At 46.1% G+C, this 17447-nt stretch overlaps 1 protein-coding gene across 1 annotated transcript; it reads right to left on the reverse strand.

Annotated features, from left to right (window-relative positions):
• Window positions 1-248: 248 nt before the first annotated feature.
• Window positions 249-17338, reverse strand: SPRYD7 (SPRY domain containing 7). The gene is made up of 5 exons (XM_075919083.1): window positions 17128-17338; window positions 12887-13003; window positions 10122-10288; window positions 4531-4633; window positions 249-717 (listed from the first exon to the last, which is right to left on the reverse strand). The coding sequence occupies exons 1-5, from the start codon at window positions 17231-17233 to the stop codon at window positions 620-622; spliced, it is 591 nt and encodes a 196-aa protein (XP_075775198.1). The 5' UTR covers window positions 17234-17338; the 3' UTR covers window positions 249-619.
• Between the last annotated feature and the right edge of the window lie 109 nt (window positions 17339-17447).

A 17447-nucleotide genomic window follows, 5' to 3' on the forward strand; every position in this document is an offset into this window, starting at 1 on the left:
TTAAAGCAAATGAAAAGCTATGAGATTCATATACATCCAATAGGAATATTAGCTGGTTAACAACTAGAAATGGGTACGTTACATGTTTCAAGAGAAAAAACAAAATCTAGCGCCAATCTTATCATTAGTCATTGTGCAGAACAAGGACACTGCAATCCAAACAGACTGTTAGCACAGTGATCTCTTTTGACAAGACACAACTTCTGAGTGAGAAGGAACTAGAAAAAAAAATCACAACGAGACAACTATTAATCCCAGTAACTTTATGAAAACATACTGTCACATATATGAACTATTTCCTTTATAAAGCTCAAATTGAAACCAAAAGTTCATTTAATACTGTGTCAATTATACCCTTTAATTTCCATTTACATCAAATACAAATCAGAAAAAAACTGCCCCAAAACACTGATTTTCACATCACAAAACAGTTGTCAAAAATCTACCATTTGTAAAACATTTTTCAAGTGCTGCAGTTAACATTTTGGTTCTTCAGACAACAGTCACGAGTACTTTGCTAAAAATACAGATGTGTTTCCTACAGGTAATGTGAAGCTTTACTTAAGATGGCAAAGGCTTTGTAACAGTGTAGGGGTGCAAGTTTTCAGTATGAAGACATTCAGAAGATTTGCTGCTCAAAGAGTATTTTTTCAAACCCTGCTGGAGGAGTGTGATAAAATTCACTGAACTGACAATCCAAGATGGCACTGTCATCAACTATAGGACATAAGCAAAGAGAAAAACAATTAGAGCAGTATTTATTTTGACTATACATTACACCTTATTAGATTATATACATCAATACATTACATATCCACAACAATTGAAGCACAAAAGATATTCTCCAATATGTTATAAACATCCATGCAATAAAGATAAATAAGATCTCCAGGGTTAATCTGTAGAAAAGATCCTAAAATAAAATCAAGCAAGCCAAACTATATTTATTTCCTACAGAATACTTCAATTTTCAAAAGATTTTGCCAAAAGCAGTGAAAGTTTTGTTATTCATTTTACTGAAAGAGCTAATTAGCTTTAAAGCAATTCTTAACTTCTTTGGCCCTCGTTTTCCACTCCACTGCTTTGGAACCCTGAAGATCAAGCACGGTAGTGTTGAGATATGAAAGAGGATGCATCTCCATGGCATGCTCCCATTCCCCTGCTTGATATCAAGCCATCCGCCTAAGGTTATGACATCAGAACCCTGCTTGACTGTTATTTTTAGACACGTGGGTTTTAAAAATAATTCAGTATTTTTCATAACAATAATATTGCCATGCGACTTTCTGCCTAATTCTAGATGGAGGATTAGAGGATTCAAATGGAAATTCTGACATCACTGACGGCAGCAACACTGAAAATGCTGCTTTAGTGAAGCATAATACTGCAGCACTGCTCTTCAGAAAATCAGATCCATTTGATTAATGAGTCTTTCAAAGAAACATTCCTCTAAGCCACCCCCGCATGTGACAGAAGTATATCAATGCTAACACCTGGCTCCCCACTTCTCCCCCTCAAAAAAACCCAAATGCAATATTTTGATCAAGGATTTAGATATCCTGAAGTCAAGATATTTGTTTTTTTTGCACAGCAGCCTGAACTGAGCTAACAAGAGCACAAATACTAGCTTATGTTGTAGTACACTTTAATTGTGCTTGGGATCCAGCTGCTGAATTTAACTTGTGCTTTAAGTTCCCAAACATGACATCATTTACTTTCTGTAGACACCGATAAATTAAATGGTTGAGAGTAAAATCTCCTTTCATATACTCATGAATAAGTAGCTTTAAATTAAGGGGTTTATTACTTGCAACTTATAGCACCAATGTGTCACCTGAATGCAATTTTCAAATCATCAGGTGTTACAGAAATAAACTAATCCATTGTGAAACACAGAAATTCTTGGGAATTTATGTCAGTTCTAGAAGGATGATGACAGGAGAGGGAGTCTGGCAATAAAAAGTCACCTCACACCCACAACCTAAAACCTCAGTGGTGCAGGGTTAGACATGGAGAAAGGAACAAGATTAAAAAAATAAAAAAAAAGACCAGAAGCCGAAGTCCCTGCTGCAGAACACAAGCTGTTTATGAAAGCTACCGACTCCTGAGACCTAAATTTTCTCCACTGTAACTCCTCTTCTAAAGTAAAGGGAAGATGAGATGTTAGCTATTAACAAAAGTCTGTTTTCCCACTCTTACCAATATGGTATACAGCAGCCAGAATCTCAATAATGCAATGTTCATAGGAATAAAACTGTGGCAAGTATTTTATTCCTCTGTTTGCAACTATTTGTAATAATGCCACCATATGGTAAATGTAAAACAAGATGACAATATGAAATAATCTTCATTGTAACAGTTTTAAAGGAGATAAATTGGCAACTGAATTTGTAACATTCCAAGCTTCCAAAGCAAATTTAGATTGTTTCCTGTTCAGAAAGCACAACATTAAGAAAGTGTCTAGACAGACACAGAAATGTGCCAACAGTTCATTATGAAATATGAAATGAAATAATAAGCAGGCAAATACTTGGTACTATGGTCCCGTGGTATCTCACAAGTTAAGCAAGTTTGGGACAGATCAGTACTTGGATGAGAGATTTACAAAATATATTAAGTAGTAAAGGTGGGGTTCTGAGTGGTACTCTTCCCTCTCAGTATGGAACCAGTCCCTCAGCAGGGTGGGATAAAGCACTGTGCAAGCAGAGGTGCAGTGGTTCAGATGAGACAATCAGAATTCCTGCATATCTGGGAGTTGCAAAGAGTACTTTGGCATTTTAGTAAGGTAGAGTGTTAACACACATTATGGCCAAATTCCAGTTCACAAAATGAATACATTTTTCCTTAAGCTTCTTAAGCAGATTGCATATGATATTTGTTTCCTGTTCAAAACTGTTCTGGTAATGTATCCTGTCAATGCAGCTGCTATGATTCACTGTAGAGAGGGATGCAGAGGTGAACTGATTTCTATATAACATTTGGTATCAATTTATTACAGCTGTGAAGTATTTTGAGATGGAAGATGTTACCACATTAAAGTTTATATTTCTATAAAAATGAAAAAGTATAAAATGTACATGCAAATCTGACTTAATTCAAATGCTACTGCATTAGTATTGCATAAGCAAGAAGGGGTATACAGGCAGTCCCCGGGTTACATACAAGATAGGGACTGTAGGTTTCTTCTTAAGTTGAATCTGTATGTAAGTCGGAACTGGCGTCCAGATTCAGCCGCTGCTGAAACTGACCGCCAGTTCTGACTTACATACAGAATCAACTTAAGAACCCCAAGCGTCCCCAAGTCAGCTGCTGCTGAAACTGATCAGCAGCTGATTCCAGAAAGCCCGGGGCAGAGCTGCCCGAGCCCCCCCCGCAGCTTTGCAAAACCGCGGGGAAGCCGGCAGCGGAGCAGTCCAGGCGCGCCTGGGCTGCCTCGCTGCCCGAGCCCCCCCCGCAGCTTTGCAAAGCCGCGGGGAAGTCGGCAGCGGAGCAGTCCAGGCGCACCTGGGCTGCCTCGCTGCCCGAGCCCCCCCGCAGCTTTGCAAAGCCGCGGGGAAGCCGGCAGCGGAGCAGTCCAGGCGCGCCTGGGCTGCCTCGCTGCCCGAGCCCCCCCGCAGTTTTGCAAAGCCGCAGGGAAGCCGGCAGCGGAGCAGTCCAGGCGCGCCTGGGCTGCCTCGCTGCCCGAGCCCCCCCGCAGCTTTGCAAAGCCGCAGGGAAGCCGGCAGCGGAGCAGTCCAGGCGCGCCTGGGCTGCCTCGCTGCCTGAGCCCCCCCGCAGCTTTGCAAAGCCGCGGGGGGGCTCGGGCAGCGAGGCAGCCCAGGCGCGCCTGGACTGCTCCGCTGCCGGCTTCCCCGCGGCTTTGCAAAGCCGCGGAGGGGGGGAGGGGCTGGGGGGGGGGGCTCAGGCAGCCCAGGCGCCCCTGGGCTGCCCGAGCCCCTCCGCGGCTTTGCTCTGCGTCTTCCTGGTCTGCAGACCAGGGAGACGCAGAGAAAGCCCCAGAGTACACGGGCGGCAGGACCGCGAGGTCCCGCAGTCCGTGTACTCTGGGGCAGCCCCGTTCGTATCTGCGGATCCGACATAAGTCGGATCCGCGTAAGTCGGGGACTGCCTGTACGTACAAACTTCCCAGAGAAATTCGATTCATACATTTATCTGTGGGTGAGACAGCATAACCCTTGTGTGGCTTTCTTGCTACTAGATGATTTGATAGTTTGATTACATGACATGTTTTAACTGCAGTAAGTCCCTAGCTGTTATCTATGGACCCATTACATGTGGTCCAAAAACAGCCAGGTGATGGTACTCCTTGTTTCTAGCTACTAATCTGTATTGAAAGAAGCAAAATACATACTGATACTTTCCTAATACATTTTTTCCATTTGTTATAATTCCCAGAAGGGTACACTATTCAGTCATGAGTGGGAGGACTGTGAAATGGGTCACATGACTGGGAGTAAGATAGGTGGTTTGAGACAATCTTGCTATTAAGACTGACCACAATGTCAATCTTCGTTTGAAAAGCTAACTTACCATACACTACAGGATAGACAGTCCCTCTGATTCCTGAAGCTGGACAATGCATATTCTTTCCATTTAAATATACATTTAGTTCTACATGGTCATATGTAATACCCTATAGGGCAAACAGAAAATGTTAACATAAGATCATCAAGCTAACACGTGAAAATACTAACAAATATTTATTTTTACAGCTAGGCTAGCTGAACACAATGAACAGTTTCTAACAGGATGACATAAACCATAATCTCCTAAAAGAATTCACTAGACCATTTTTCTGGATGCTTAAAAAGTCAATAATTAAGAATTATATTTGCATTCACAAGCACCCAACGTACTTGCAGTCTTATCCAATCAGAGGATAGCAGCACGACAATCAACTTATTTGATGAACAGCAGCTAACCAACAAAGCTTAAATTGTGAATTTACAGAACTCAGGCCCTTAGCGAAGTACTGCATTTGTTACTTATTATCCTTCAAGTGTTTTAACTTCAGCTTTGCAGACTAAATAGACTGATGATAGAAATGTAGCAGTGTTAGTCTGGTGTAGCTGAAACAAAAAACAGGACTATGTAGCACTTTAAAGACTAACAAGATGGTTTATTAGGTGATGAGCTTTCGTGGGCCAGACCCACTTCCTCAGATCAAATAGTGGAAGAAAATTGTCATAATCATATATACCAAAGGATACAATTATTAAAAAAAAAATAGTGAACACATATGAAAAGGACAAATCAAATTTCAGAACAAAAAGGGGATGGGTGGTGGGGGGGGGAGGGGGAAGGTAAATGTGTGTGGGAGACAGACCCATAGTCTCCTATAGACAACCACCTAACCTCAAGATGATTCTTACCAACAATCACAGGACATACCACACTATTACCAACCCTGGAACTTTCCCTTGCAACAAACCCCATTGCCAGCTTTGTCCACATATTCACTCTGCTGATACCATTATTGGACCTAACCAAGTGAATTATAAGATCAAGAATACATATTCCTGCTCATCCAGAACTATAATTTATGCTATCATGTGCCGAAAGTGTCCATCTGCTATGTACATTGGACAAATGTCTCAGACACTTTGCCAAAGAATCAATGCCCACAAAACAGATATTAGACAGGATCACAAAGAAAAAACAGTTTCTTGCCATTTCAACCAGAAAGGACATTATCTCAATGACTTGATTACCTGCATCCTGCTTCAAAGACCTTTTAAGACCACACTTGAAAGAGAATCTTCTGAACTGACATTCATGCTTAAATTTGACATTTTATGCCTAAGTTTAAACAAAGACATTAATTATCTTACACATTACAAAGATAGCTTCCCCAATTATCACCTCTAATATCATTAGCTCACAGACATTTACCTCCCCTCCCCATCCCCCTTCTGTTCTGAAATTTGATTTGTCCTTTTCATATGTGTTTACTTTTTTTTTAAATTGTATCCTTTGCTACCGTATTTTCCGGCGTATAAGACGACTGGGCATATAAGACGACCCCCTAATTTTCGAGTTAAAACATAGGTTTTGGCCTATACTCGCCGTATAAGACTACCCCCCCCTTCCGAGGCAACACCATTTAATAACATCAGATTTGATTTAAATAATTTTAATTAAAATGGTTTTGACTTACCGGTACTTAAAATCCTTCAAAATCCTCACCATGTTCATCCTCTGACATCATAAGTTCATCAATGACATCTTGTGGTACATTTGTAAGACAGTCATCATATGGATCTAAATTCCGAATCAGATGGTGTGGCTTCAGCTTTGGCTTCCCCTTCATCTTGCCACAAGAAGTTGTCCTCCATACCATCCAAAGAATTTGATATGCCACACTTCTTGAAAGACTTGATTACTGTTTCTGCATCAATATCATTCTAGGCTTTTATGACAAAGTTACACAAAACATCCAATTGTGGCACACGCATGTTTCCTCCTTTTGTGAATGACTTTTCGCCGCTAACCATCCACTCATTCCACTGTTCTCGAATGCGATCTTTAAATGACTTGTTTAGGCACACATCCAGTGGCTGTACCAATGATGTCAATCCTGCAGGAATAACTGCCGCATCTGTGTTTATTCTTGCCAGCCTTTTCTTTGTGCTGGTAGTTAAATGAGCCCTGAACATATCCCACACCAGTAGGCTACGTTCTTGACGAAGTCCACCTGGTCGCCTACTCCATACATTATCAAGCCATAGCTTTACCCCTTCTTCATCCATCCAGCCTTTTTCATTCACATGTACAAAAACTCCAACAGGGAACTTGATTTTCGGCATTGTTTTTCTTTTAAAAATAATCATTGGTCTTAGTTTGGCGCCATCAGCTGTACATGCTAGTACCACTGTAAAACTGGACTTCTCATGTCCTGTTGTTTTAATTAACACTGTTTTTGCACCTTTTGGATTAACAGTTTTATTTCCAACCATATCAAAATTCATAGGAGTTTCATCCATATTTCCAATCTGACTTAACGCATAGCCATGTTTCTTGCGCTGTTGTATTACATATCGATGGAAAAGACTTACTTTTCCGTCGAGATCTGCAGGTAATTTTTGTGCAATTTTGGTCTTTTGCCTCAGTACCAGATTATGCCTTTCCAAGAACCTAGTACACCAGGATACAGTGGCCGTAAATCCTTTGCTGTGATCTGGGTTAGATTTGGCCCACTGAAGTGCAAACATACGTATTTTGTTTCGTGTCACTACATAACCATTTTGACGATGCTCATGCACCATGTCTGCTACGTGCTTGTCAACTTCTGACCAATGTGGGGTACCTCTTCTTAATGCACACTTACTACTTGGCATACTCTTTAATGCATCTTCATTTGCTTTCCAGTCTCGGACCATCTTTTCTGTTACTCCATATTGACTTGCAGCAGCACAGTTATTATGTTCCTTGGCAAAGTTTACAACTTTCAGCTTGAAACTGGCTTCAAATTTCCTTCTTCTTGTTGGAGCCATGATGGGGTCTTTTCTACCACCCACTTACAGAACGTGGCTGTCCCCCCGCCGGGCGCCAAGGGGCGTGGCCGTTCGCCCGCTGGGTGCCAGGGGACGGGGACACTTGCGTGCCCGGGGGCGGCCCTCCCCATAGCCACGCGCCCGGGGCTGGTGCCCCCTCCAAGGGCTGCGTGCCCGGGGCCAGCGCCCCCACCCGCAAGCGCCGCGCGCCCGGGGTTGGCGCTCCCCCCAAGCGCCGCGCGCCCGGGGCCAGCGCTCCCCGCGCCAAGCGCCGCGCGCCCGGGGCTGGTGCCCCCTCCAAGTGCCGCGCGCCCGGGGCCAGCGCTCCCCCCGCCAAGCGCCGCGCGCCCGGGGCCAGCGCTCCCCCCGCCAAGCGCCGCGCGCCCGGGGCCAGCGCTCCCCCGCGCCAAGCGCCCGGGGCCGGCACTCCCCCCGCCGGTGCTCACCGTGCGCCATGTGCCCGGGGCCAGCCCCGAGCACCGTGCTGGGGACCAGTATCAGCACAGGTACGTTCTACACCTGGCGTATAAGACGACCCCCGATTTTTGGGGGATGTTTTTTAGTGTAAAAAGTCATCTTATACGCCGGAAAATACGGTATATATGGTTGTGACAATTTTGTTCCACTATTTGATCTGAGGAAGTGGGTCTCACCCACGAAAGCTCATCACCTAATAACCCATCTTGTTAGTCTTTAAAGTGCTACATAGTCCTGTTTTTTGTAAATAGACTGAGTGAGCCTTTAAAAAGAGACTGCAGCACAGAAAGATTCTCTCCCAAGAAAACCAGTTCAGCAGGGGATTTTTTTTAAACTCTAGACAGCTGGCAATAATCTACATGAAGCTCACAAACATCAGGAATTAAAAAGAGAGACTGAAAATTTTGTTATTAGAAACAATATTAATCTTATTACTTTCATGTACTTAAAAATGTCTAACTATGTTAAAGTAGTAACACAGCACAACCCTTAAATATACAGGGTTATTTCAAATATATTTTAGGAGTGAGAGTGAGTATGGCTCATGCAGATTCCCAAGTCCCTTTCATCCATTCAACTGTCTTTCCAATATTTTTTTCTCCATTCCCAGACTAATTTCCTCTCCCTTTTCTAAACTGCATCCGAGCTTGACTAAAAATACACCCCCCTTATCCGAATACCTTTGGAGGAAGATTTGTAGCAAGGTAGCTAGGGCCCCTGTGTCTGACTGCTATCTAAGCACACCCCAACAAAGCACTCTTATGCTCCCTGGGTACAACCTCATCGGGATCTCCAGTACATTCTGGGACATCTTTGACCAGGAAAGCCAACAAGCCTCAAAGAGGTTGAGATAAGTATGGTTACAGCTCTGTTAGGTTTATAGGCAAATACAGCTACCCTAGTAACAGTAGGTAGCAATGAAGCAATATTGTGATGGACTATATAAAACCCATAATGTCACAGTCACTAAGGGGTTATAGGTTGGGATATAAAGTCCCCTTTAATCAGTTAACTGATTAAGCAGGATCCTGGGTGCGGAACAGCCCACAGCCTTCGGGGCTGCTGCCTCTACCAGCCCTGCATGGGACTCCTAGCTACCACCTTGGCCATGGGTGGGCCCAGTGGGGCTGCCTCTGCCTGTGGCTGGCTGCAAGCTGCTCCAAGGAGCTGGTTAACTGTTAGACGGGTTACCCTGGTAAGGTTACCTGTTCACATCACTAGTTAAGGGGCAGACTACTTACCTCCCCACTAGTGGCTAACTGATTTGCAACATATGGAATAAGCTATCCAGGCACAGGACTACTTTGCATCAGCAGCAAACTGGCAGGAAGCCACCCTAAGAGCAGGACTAGAAACCTCTTGATGACTGGGGTAGAACTGCTGGGGAAGACCCACTAGCCAAATAGGTAGATATCTTTCCTTATTCACTCCATGAGGTAGAAGGAAGACTGGACTCCCTATAGGCCTGCTGTCAGGCATAGGCGGAAGATAACATAAGGACTGGAGGACATTGGAAGCTGAACTGAGGAAGCACTTAAAGGACCAGTTCTGATGAACAAGAGGGCATGCAAGCCTTCATGTCTACCTCATTTCTCCAAAAATAATGTGAAACTTACGAAGGGAGAAAGAGTCAGGGAGAGGAGAAGTAAGGAATATTTGACTCTGAACAGCATTTTCCTCTATCCATTTATTCTCTAAAAAGTATTGGAAACAAACTCTTTCCAGTTATGCTCCTGCTAGTGATGTGAATTAGAAAAGACAGTGAGGAAGGAGCATACCTAACTCAGGGCATAAGACCTCATGATCAATACACAACTATATTTTACTACATGATTACAATTCTGAAGGGTTATGTTGCTCAATAATGTTTTTTAGTAAGAAATACTAAAAATATTTTAAAAGCCTATTTTTTTTTTACAAGTGAATAGCTGAATATTACCATCGCATACACTGTATGCATATTAATTTACTTTTCAGGGTTTCAATATCATTCTTGTTTAGCTAGCCTTGAACAAGGGCTCACTGTATTCCCTTTAGCCTCGCATCAGTGCTGACAGCAAATCCTGCTTTGGAAAAATCACCGAAACATCTATTGCTGAGTTAGTCAGACATGGCAACAAATTTACATAAAAAACACCTAAGGAAACTCACCACCACGTCACCCTCCTGTGGCAGGCTGTTTGCAGGCAGCCTGTTCTTCTCCTCATTGTTGTGATAGAGAGCTCCATCATTCCTCATCACTAAACTATGCACATCTCGACCAAGTGGAATTTGATTCAAATTTGCTTTCTGGGTTGCAACTCCAATACCCCAAATCCCTGCAAATATTATGATGATATTATGTAAACACTGTATTTTGTTTCTTTTGAAATCTCAAGTTGAGAGTAAGGGATATATTCTAAGTGCGTGCCATAATGACAGCAGTATCACAAAGGATTTTTTATTTGAAAATCATCAGCAATTATATTCCCTAAACTGAGAGTCTATAAAACAGGGCTATTCAACATGTGGCCCTGCAGTCCATTTGCATTTGGCCTGTGGCACCCTGAGCTGCTTCCCGGGCCGCCTGCTTGCCTCATAGCTGTGGGCTCCAGCAGCAGTGCCTCCCCGTGAGCTAAGTGGCACCACACTGAGACAGGCCGCATTGGCGTGTGAGGGGGAGCTGCTGGCTGGCAGGGAGGGAAGGGGGCAGCAAGAGGCAGTGGTAGAGCACACCTCCCACGTCAGCCATAGCAGCAGCGCTTCCCTGAACGCGGTGGAGCGTGTGCAGGAGCTGCCAGGGCGGCAAGAGGCAGCGGCGGAGCTGGCAGCGAGGCATGTGGCAAGGCAGTGGAAGAGCTGGGCAGCGAGAGACGTGGGCAGGCGGTGGATCCAGGCAGTGAGGCCAGAGTGAGAGAGATCTGTGCTGGGGTTTGGGTAGGGTTACCATATGTCCATTTTTTCCTGGGAATGTCCTTGTTTTTCATGTTAAATCACCATCCAGACAGGTTTTTTAAAAAGCAAAAAAATGTCTGGGATTTTTTGCCCTGCAAAGCGGATTGGGGAGGGGACAGCAGCACATGCCTTCAATGGAACTTTGGAGCTGTGCTCCCGGACCATTCACAGCCGCTCTGTGCACGGGCCCCAGCACCTGGAGGGAAAAGTGCATGGCTCCGGTGAGACCCAGGGCATTACCCTCCACCCTGCTAGATTTATGTCTCTGGTTCTGCAGGAGGGAAAGGGCACTGGGTTAGAGCTGGAGTTCCTGGTTCTTGCGGAAGGGAGGGGAATTGGGTTAAAGCAGTGGGCTGGGGGGTACCTGGCTCTAGGGGAGGGAAAGGGCATTGGGCTGGAGCAGGGTGGCTAGTGCCTGGCTCTGGGGGAGGGGTGGGTGCATTGGATTAGAGCAGGGAACTGGGTGTTAAAACTTCTGCCTTCTTTCCTTTCCTGTATGTGGGCAGTGGGTCTGTTCGTTAAACTTCGGGGTTCCAGTCTCTGTTCTGTGAGGACTGTGCGAGCTAGTGCTTGATGGGGCAGGCAGGGGAAAGGAAGGGATTCTGGGAAGCAGGATTCCTGGGTTCCTTTTCTAGCCATGCCACATTCTCTCCTCAGTGCCTTTAACTTCACATTGATTGTACTTATATTTCAGTAAATATTGTATTGGCAGTTTTTGATTGATTTGTTAAAATTGTGAAGCCAAAACAAAAAAGTAGTCAATATAATTGTCTTTTGTTGATATGTGTTTTAGTAGTTAAATTCCTGGACTATCATTGCTCATTAAAAGTTCTGTCATATGGGTGGAAATCAGGCAAATATTGTATTTTATTAGTATCAGCAGAACTGACTTAAATGGGGCCTCCGTGTTGTATAGTCTTGCCTTACTCTTTGTATTCATGCCCATCAGTGTGAAATAATTTATTTGCATATATATGCAACCACACTTACGCTGCGGCTCTCGGCATTTGCTGTGGGTATCATCGTGGCCCCCAGGGCTTCCAAAGATGAGTAGCCCTGCTTTAAAATATCCTTCCCAAACATGCTGTATTTCAGTGTTTTCTGTTTATTAGCCACCAATATAAAAGATAAGGGGTAAGAGTCTTAGCTGCCACTCTAGCCATTTTAGGTAATAACTGGATCAGAACAGAGTTCTCACTGGAGGAGGTTTACTGGAACTACAGAGGATAACCAAAAGGATGTCTCTGAAGACCCAGTTGCAAGCCTTGGTATGGGTGCATGCTGAATGCAGGGCTACATCATATACAAGCCAGTGATTTCATACAATGCAGCAGGTTATAGGGCAGCCTGGGCTGTCTAATTTACTCTGGAGATGCTTCAAACCTAGAAGCAGCCCAGAATTGAGAGGACAAGAAGGTGTCTTTAAAACCACATTAAGCCCATCGCCCTGAGTTGTGTGTTCTGTGCTGTGTCTTTAAGTACAGAATAATTCCCACAATGGCCAATGGGAAGCTAAAGGAGAAGAACCTGGATACGTACTAAAACATCAAATAAATGTAGACAGCTAGCAGCAAACATTATTGGAGAAAAAGTGCAAAACCTATACACATTATTCTACATGCTCATTGTTCGATATCAACAATAATGAATTTAGCAGAAAATAGCTTTAAATTATTTGAATTGCTAAAATATATATACAAGGGTGTTCTGCGGATCTGGGTATTTCAATTAATATTGATTTTAAGAAATCAAAGCAGCCAAATAGAAAAAAAATGACACATCTTTCTTAGAAGATGACAATTTAGCTTCCTACAAAAGTTTGCTTTTTGTAAAGTGTGTTATTTCTCATTGTAGTGTGTTATTTCTCATTGTAGTAGTCCAAAGATGAAGCGCATTTAGTTACCAAAGATTCAGATGCTTTGCCTATTTGTAATCAAATCTCAAATACAAGCCTAAAGTTGAAAATGATATTGCTAACTAACCTGTGGATTGGATTTTAAACTCAAAATAACTCTTGTTCTGATGCAAGGGTGCATTGGCTAAGCAACCTCCTGTGCCACATATTCTTCGGCCATTTTTGACAATGACGACATCTGTTCCTGCACACAAAAATAATACACAAACTTCAAAACACTTTTTTTTTAATTTTGGAGACATCCACTAAAACCCCTAAACAACAAACATATTTTTGCTTTCAATGCCAAGCAAGAGCTCCATTAGTTTATGAGAATTCGTTTGTGCAGTGCTATCAAAGAAAGAAAAGATGGTGTTTATAGTCTAGTTCATCTTTCAGCTATTTAAAATCTATGTTCTTTAATTTCTCCTCTTAGGCATTAAGGCAACATGTTGATCACATTTCTTCAAAAACCCCAACAGCATAGATTGCTATATCATTTAATTAGAAAGACATTCATTATGAGAAAGGGAATTCAGGGCTTAGGCTTTTCTCTAAACCATCTCTTTTCCTTGGTCTGGAACTGAAGGACAGACACATGCAATACAAGGCCTTTCATGAGTTGTGGTAATCAAGAATTAATCAATAAGCAAGATTATTTTTAAGGGTTTTGTTGCGAGGTTCCTTTATAAAGATACCTGTCAGCACACAGAACATAACATTGAACTCTTCATTCCATACTGTTCCATGAAAGACTTTAGCTAGAAAACTCTAATAAGCATTTGTTACTGTAGCCAGAGACAAGATTCAGTCCTCAAAAGACAGTCCAATAATTTTTTTTAAAGAGGTCTGGATGTTTTGTAGTCAATAGAATTTTTAAAATGTTTGTTTGGTAAGGAGCAGGCCTTTCTAAATTAGTTTGTTGCAATGCCCTTTACGTAGGAAAGCTTTTGAAACTAAAACTACAGCAGAATATTGCTGCTGGTTATTTAGCAACATTTTCATGATATCACACTACACTAGTGATAGAAATGTAGCCGTGTTAATCTGGTGTAGCTGAAACAACACTAGTACACCAGAGACTATGGAATTCCAATTAGTTTCTATATGGAACACTCTGGCTGCGTCTAGACTGGCAAGTTTTTTCGCAAAAGTGGCCGCTTTTGCGGAAAAACTTGCCAGCTGTCTACACTGGCCGCTTGAATGTGTGCAAGAACATATAATGTAAGATTGTCAGTGTTCTTGCGCAAATACTATGCTGCTCCCGTTCGGCCAGTGTAGACATCTAAAAACTGTTTTGCGCAAAAAAGCCCCAATGGCGAAAATGGCGATCGGGCCTTTCGTGCGCAAAACTGCGTCTAGATTGGCATGGACGCTTTTCCGCAAAAAGTGCTTTTGCACAAAAGTGTCCGTGTCAATCTAGACGCTTTTTTCCGCAAACGCTTTTAACGGAAAAACGCCAGTCTAGACGTAGCCACTGTGTGGTTTTTACTTACACTGTGATCCTTAAAGGTTATTTTTGTGCCACACTCTCATAACTGGACTGCAAGCTTTTTGGGAGAGGATGGTCATCATATATATAGTAGCCCATTGTCTGTGCATCTGTAACGCTGACATACATGGCCATGCCCCCTGGCCGTGTACGTCGGCGCCCCGCCCCCCTTCCCCTCCTTCCATGGCCATTCGGCCAGCCCCACAGCTCCCCGGACACCCCCCCCCCACCAGCGCTGCTTACCTCCCCCCTTCCTGCACTCCAGCCCCACAGTCCCCAAGGGGGGTGGGAAGCAGAGCTGGGGGTGGAGGGGGTCAAGGGATGTGAGGCTGGAGTGGAGGATAGGGGGGCCCGGAGGAAGGGAAGTAGTGCTGGCGGTGGGATGTCCGGGGGCTGGGGGGGAGGAGGGGGCGGGAAGCAGACCTGGCTGGGGGGAGGGGGGGGGGGGAGTGCAGCACGAACCCCAAATGGCTGCTTGCGGCGCAGGAGCTCCGCTCAGCTGGGCCCGGCGGGAGAGCTGCTCAGCTGGGCCCAGCTACTATATATATGATGACCATCCTCTCCCAAAAAGCTTGCAGTCCAGTTATGAGAGTGTGGCACAAAAATAACCTTTAAGGATCACAGTGTAAGTAAAAACCACACAGTGGCTACGTCTAGACTGGCGCTCTTCCGTTAAAAGCGTCCAGACTGCGCCCAGCTGAGCGGTGCAGTGTGCCATGGAGGGAGGGGAAGGGGGGGCGGGGCGCCATGCAGGGAGGGGAAGGGGGGTGGAGCTGGCTGGAAGGGGGGCGGGAAGCAGAGCTGGGGGGATCCCGGAGGAAGGGAAGTAGCGCTGGCGGAGGGAGAGGTGGGAGGTGTCCATGGGGCCAGGGGGCTGGCTGGCAGGAAGAGGGGGCGAGAAGCAGAGCTGGGGGGAATCAGGGGCCGTGGGGCTGGATGGGACGAGGGGGGCGGGAAGCAGACCTGTCGGGGGGGGAGGGTGCAGCCACTGGCTGCAGCCGGAACCCAAACGGCCGCTTGCCGCTGCTTGCTCCCCTGCCGCGGCCCAACTGAGTGGCGCTGGTGCTGCGCCGCTCAGCTGAGCCCCGGTGGGACACGAAGGGGGGCGGGGCGGTGACATACATGGCCTTGGGGCGGGGCCGTGTACGTCACTGCCCCCTTCCTCTCCCGCTGTGGCACTCAGCTGAGTGGTGCGCCCCTCAGCCGGTCCGCCAGGGGAGCCAGCAGCGCAAGGGGCTGTTTGGGCTCCCCTGGGGTGGGAGGGCGGTGACGTACATGGCCCCGCCCCTGGCTGTGTATGTCACCACCCCCCTCCCTCCTTCCCTCCCTTGCAGCAGCCCAGCTGAGCAGGCAGCACTCAGCCAAGTGCCACGGCAGGAGGGAAGGGGAAGGGGTGAGACGGAGGGGAGAGAGAGGGAAGAGAAAGAGAAGAGAAAGGGAGAGTGAGAGGCAGGAGGGCGAGAAGAGAAAGAAAGAGACAGAAGAGAAAGAAAGAGACGGGGAGAGAGAGGCAGGAGGCGGAGGAGAGCTGAGAGAGACAGGGAGAGGCAGTAGGAGGAGAGGGGGAGAGAGAGAGAGAGAGAGAGAGAGAGAGAGAGCAAGAGAGGTCAGGAAAGAAGACCTGAAAATCCGGTCTTATGACGGGCTAATTGGCTAGTTTGTCATATATTCGTATAATGCCTAACATAATGGGGCCCAATCTAGCTGAGGCCTTTAGGTGCTACAGCAATATCAATGTCAAATAATAATAAATATTCAAGCTGAATAGCCTCAGATAAGCACTTCTGAGAAGAGGGCGTACAAAGGAAGCAAGCAAAGGAATCAGCGGAATTTGCTGCCTTGTTGATCTGACAGACCCTGAGTTTGGTCACCTTTGTGGCATACCGTAAAATCTAACTCTTCAGTCAAGTGTCGTCTTTCATGGGCAGTCTTGCAGCACCTTAGAGCCTAACAAAAATGTAGATGGTCTTTAATGGGGCAGCTGAGTGAGGAAGGCCCTCATAAAACTTCAGGACCAGACTTCAAAGAGAAACTGCTGAGCTACAGTTCATTTTTAAGTTTGACACAATCAACTCTGGATTAAACAAAGACTGTGAATGGCTTGCTAACTACAAAAGCAGCTTCTATTCTCTTGGAATTCACACCTCCAGATCAGCTGCTAGAAGTGGGCCTCATCCTCCTTGATTGGATCCACCTGGTCATCTCCAGCCTGATCCTGGCCTGCATATTTATACCTGCCTCTGGATATTTCCACTACATGCATCTGACGAAGTGGGTCTTTGCCCACGAAAGCTTATGCTCCAACACTTCAGTTAGTCTATAAGGTGCCACAGGACTCCTCGCCGCTTTTGAAGGCCCTCATAGGAATTCTAAAGACCATTTTCTGGCCCGGTTAACGATCACTATGATGTATGTTTTTTAAAACGCTGTCTTGTGCATGAAACCAAAGACACGGGCTAGGCACAATATCCTCACTAAAAAATGAAATGAACGGCAAGGTTTAAAGCGCCATCACGTGTCTTTAGTTTACTAGCGAAGCGCCGCAACCCCGCAATTGGTAATCGTGGCTCTCAGTGCCCCCAACCGCTGACTAGTCACCCCCCCCCCCTCGCAAAACTCAACCCTGGCGAGACAAACCGCACAAGGCGGCGGCGCTTGGTGCTCCCTGAGCCGCCGCGGTGGGGCAGCGGGGCGATAGCGGGGCTCAGTTCAACCGGAGGCAGAGAACACAGGATGAGTCCCGCACCCGGGGCTGGGGGGCCAAGCGCCGGCTCTGAGTGAAACAGCCCGAGAACCGCACGCGGGGGACCGGACCCGGCGCCCCCGGGCCCCCTTACCCATGTGCTGCGTGTCCAGCTGCACCGCGGGCATCTCCTTCAGCGGGATGTGCCCGGCGCCGCCGTCCCCGCACCAGCGCAGGCAGCAGAACACCGAGGCCGCCATCGCTCCCCGGGGCCGCGCAGTGGCTGGGCCGGGCCGGGGGCGGCCAGTACTGGGCGCAGGGAGGGCGGCGCCGCGCCTCCTGCAGGCTGGGAGGACTCCGCGCGCGCGAGGCTGGGGGAATGATGCCCCCCCCCCCCCAAGGACCCGCCCTGAGGGGAGCCAGATCCCGCCCCGCCGAAGCGCTGGGCGCAGGCTCACGTCACCCCCCCCCCCA

This window comes from Pelodiscus sinensis, chromosome 1, assembly GCF_049634645.1.
Source record: "Pelodiscus sinensis isolate JC-2024 chromosome 1, ASM4963464v1, whole genome shotgun sequence".
Taxonomy (NCBI): Eukaryota; Metazoa; Chordata; order Testudines; family Trionychidae; genus Pelodiscus; species Pelodiscus sinensis.

Excerpts from the sequence above, each read along its gene's own strand:
- SPRYD7 (XM_075919083.1), bottom strand. The coding sequence starts at position 17,233 with ATGGCGGCCTCGGTGTTCTGCTGCCTGCGCTGGTGCGGGGACGGCGGC. Across the intron at positions 10,289-12,886 it reads GTTTAAAATCCAATCCACAG|GGATTTGGGGTATTGGAGTT; the intron begins GTTAGTTAGCAA and ends TAATATTTGCAG. Across the intron at positions 4,634-10,121 it reads CACAGGAGGGTGACGTGGTG|GGTATTACATATGACCATGT; the intron begins GTGAGTTTCCTT and ends TTTGCCCTATAG.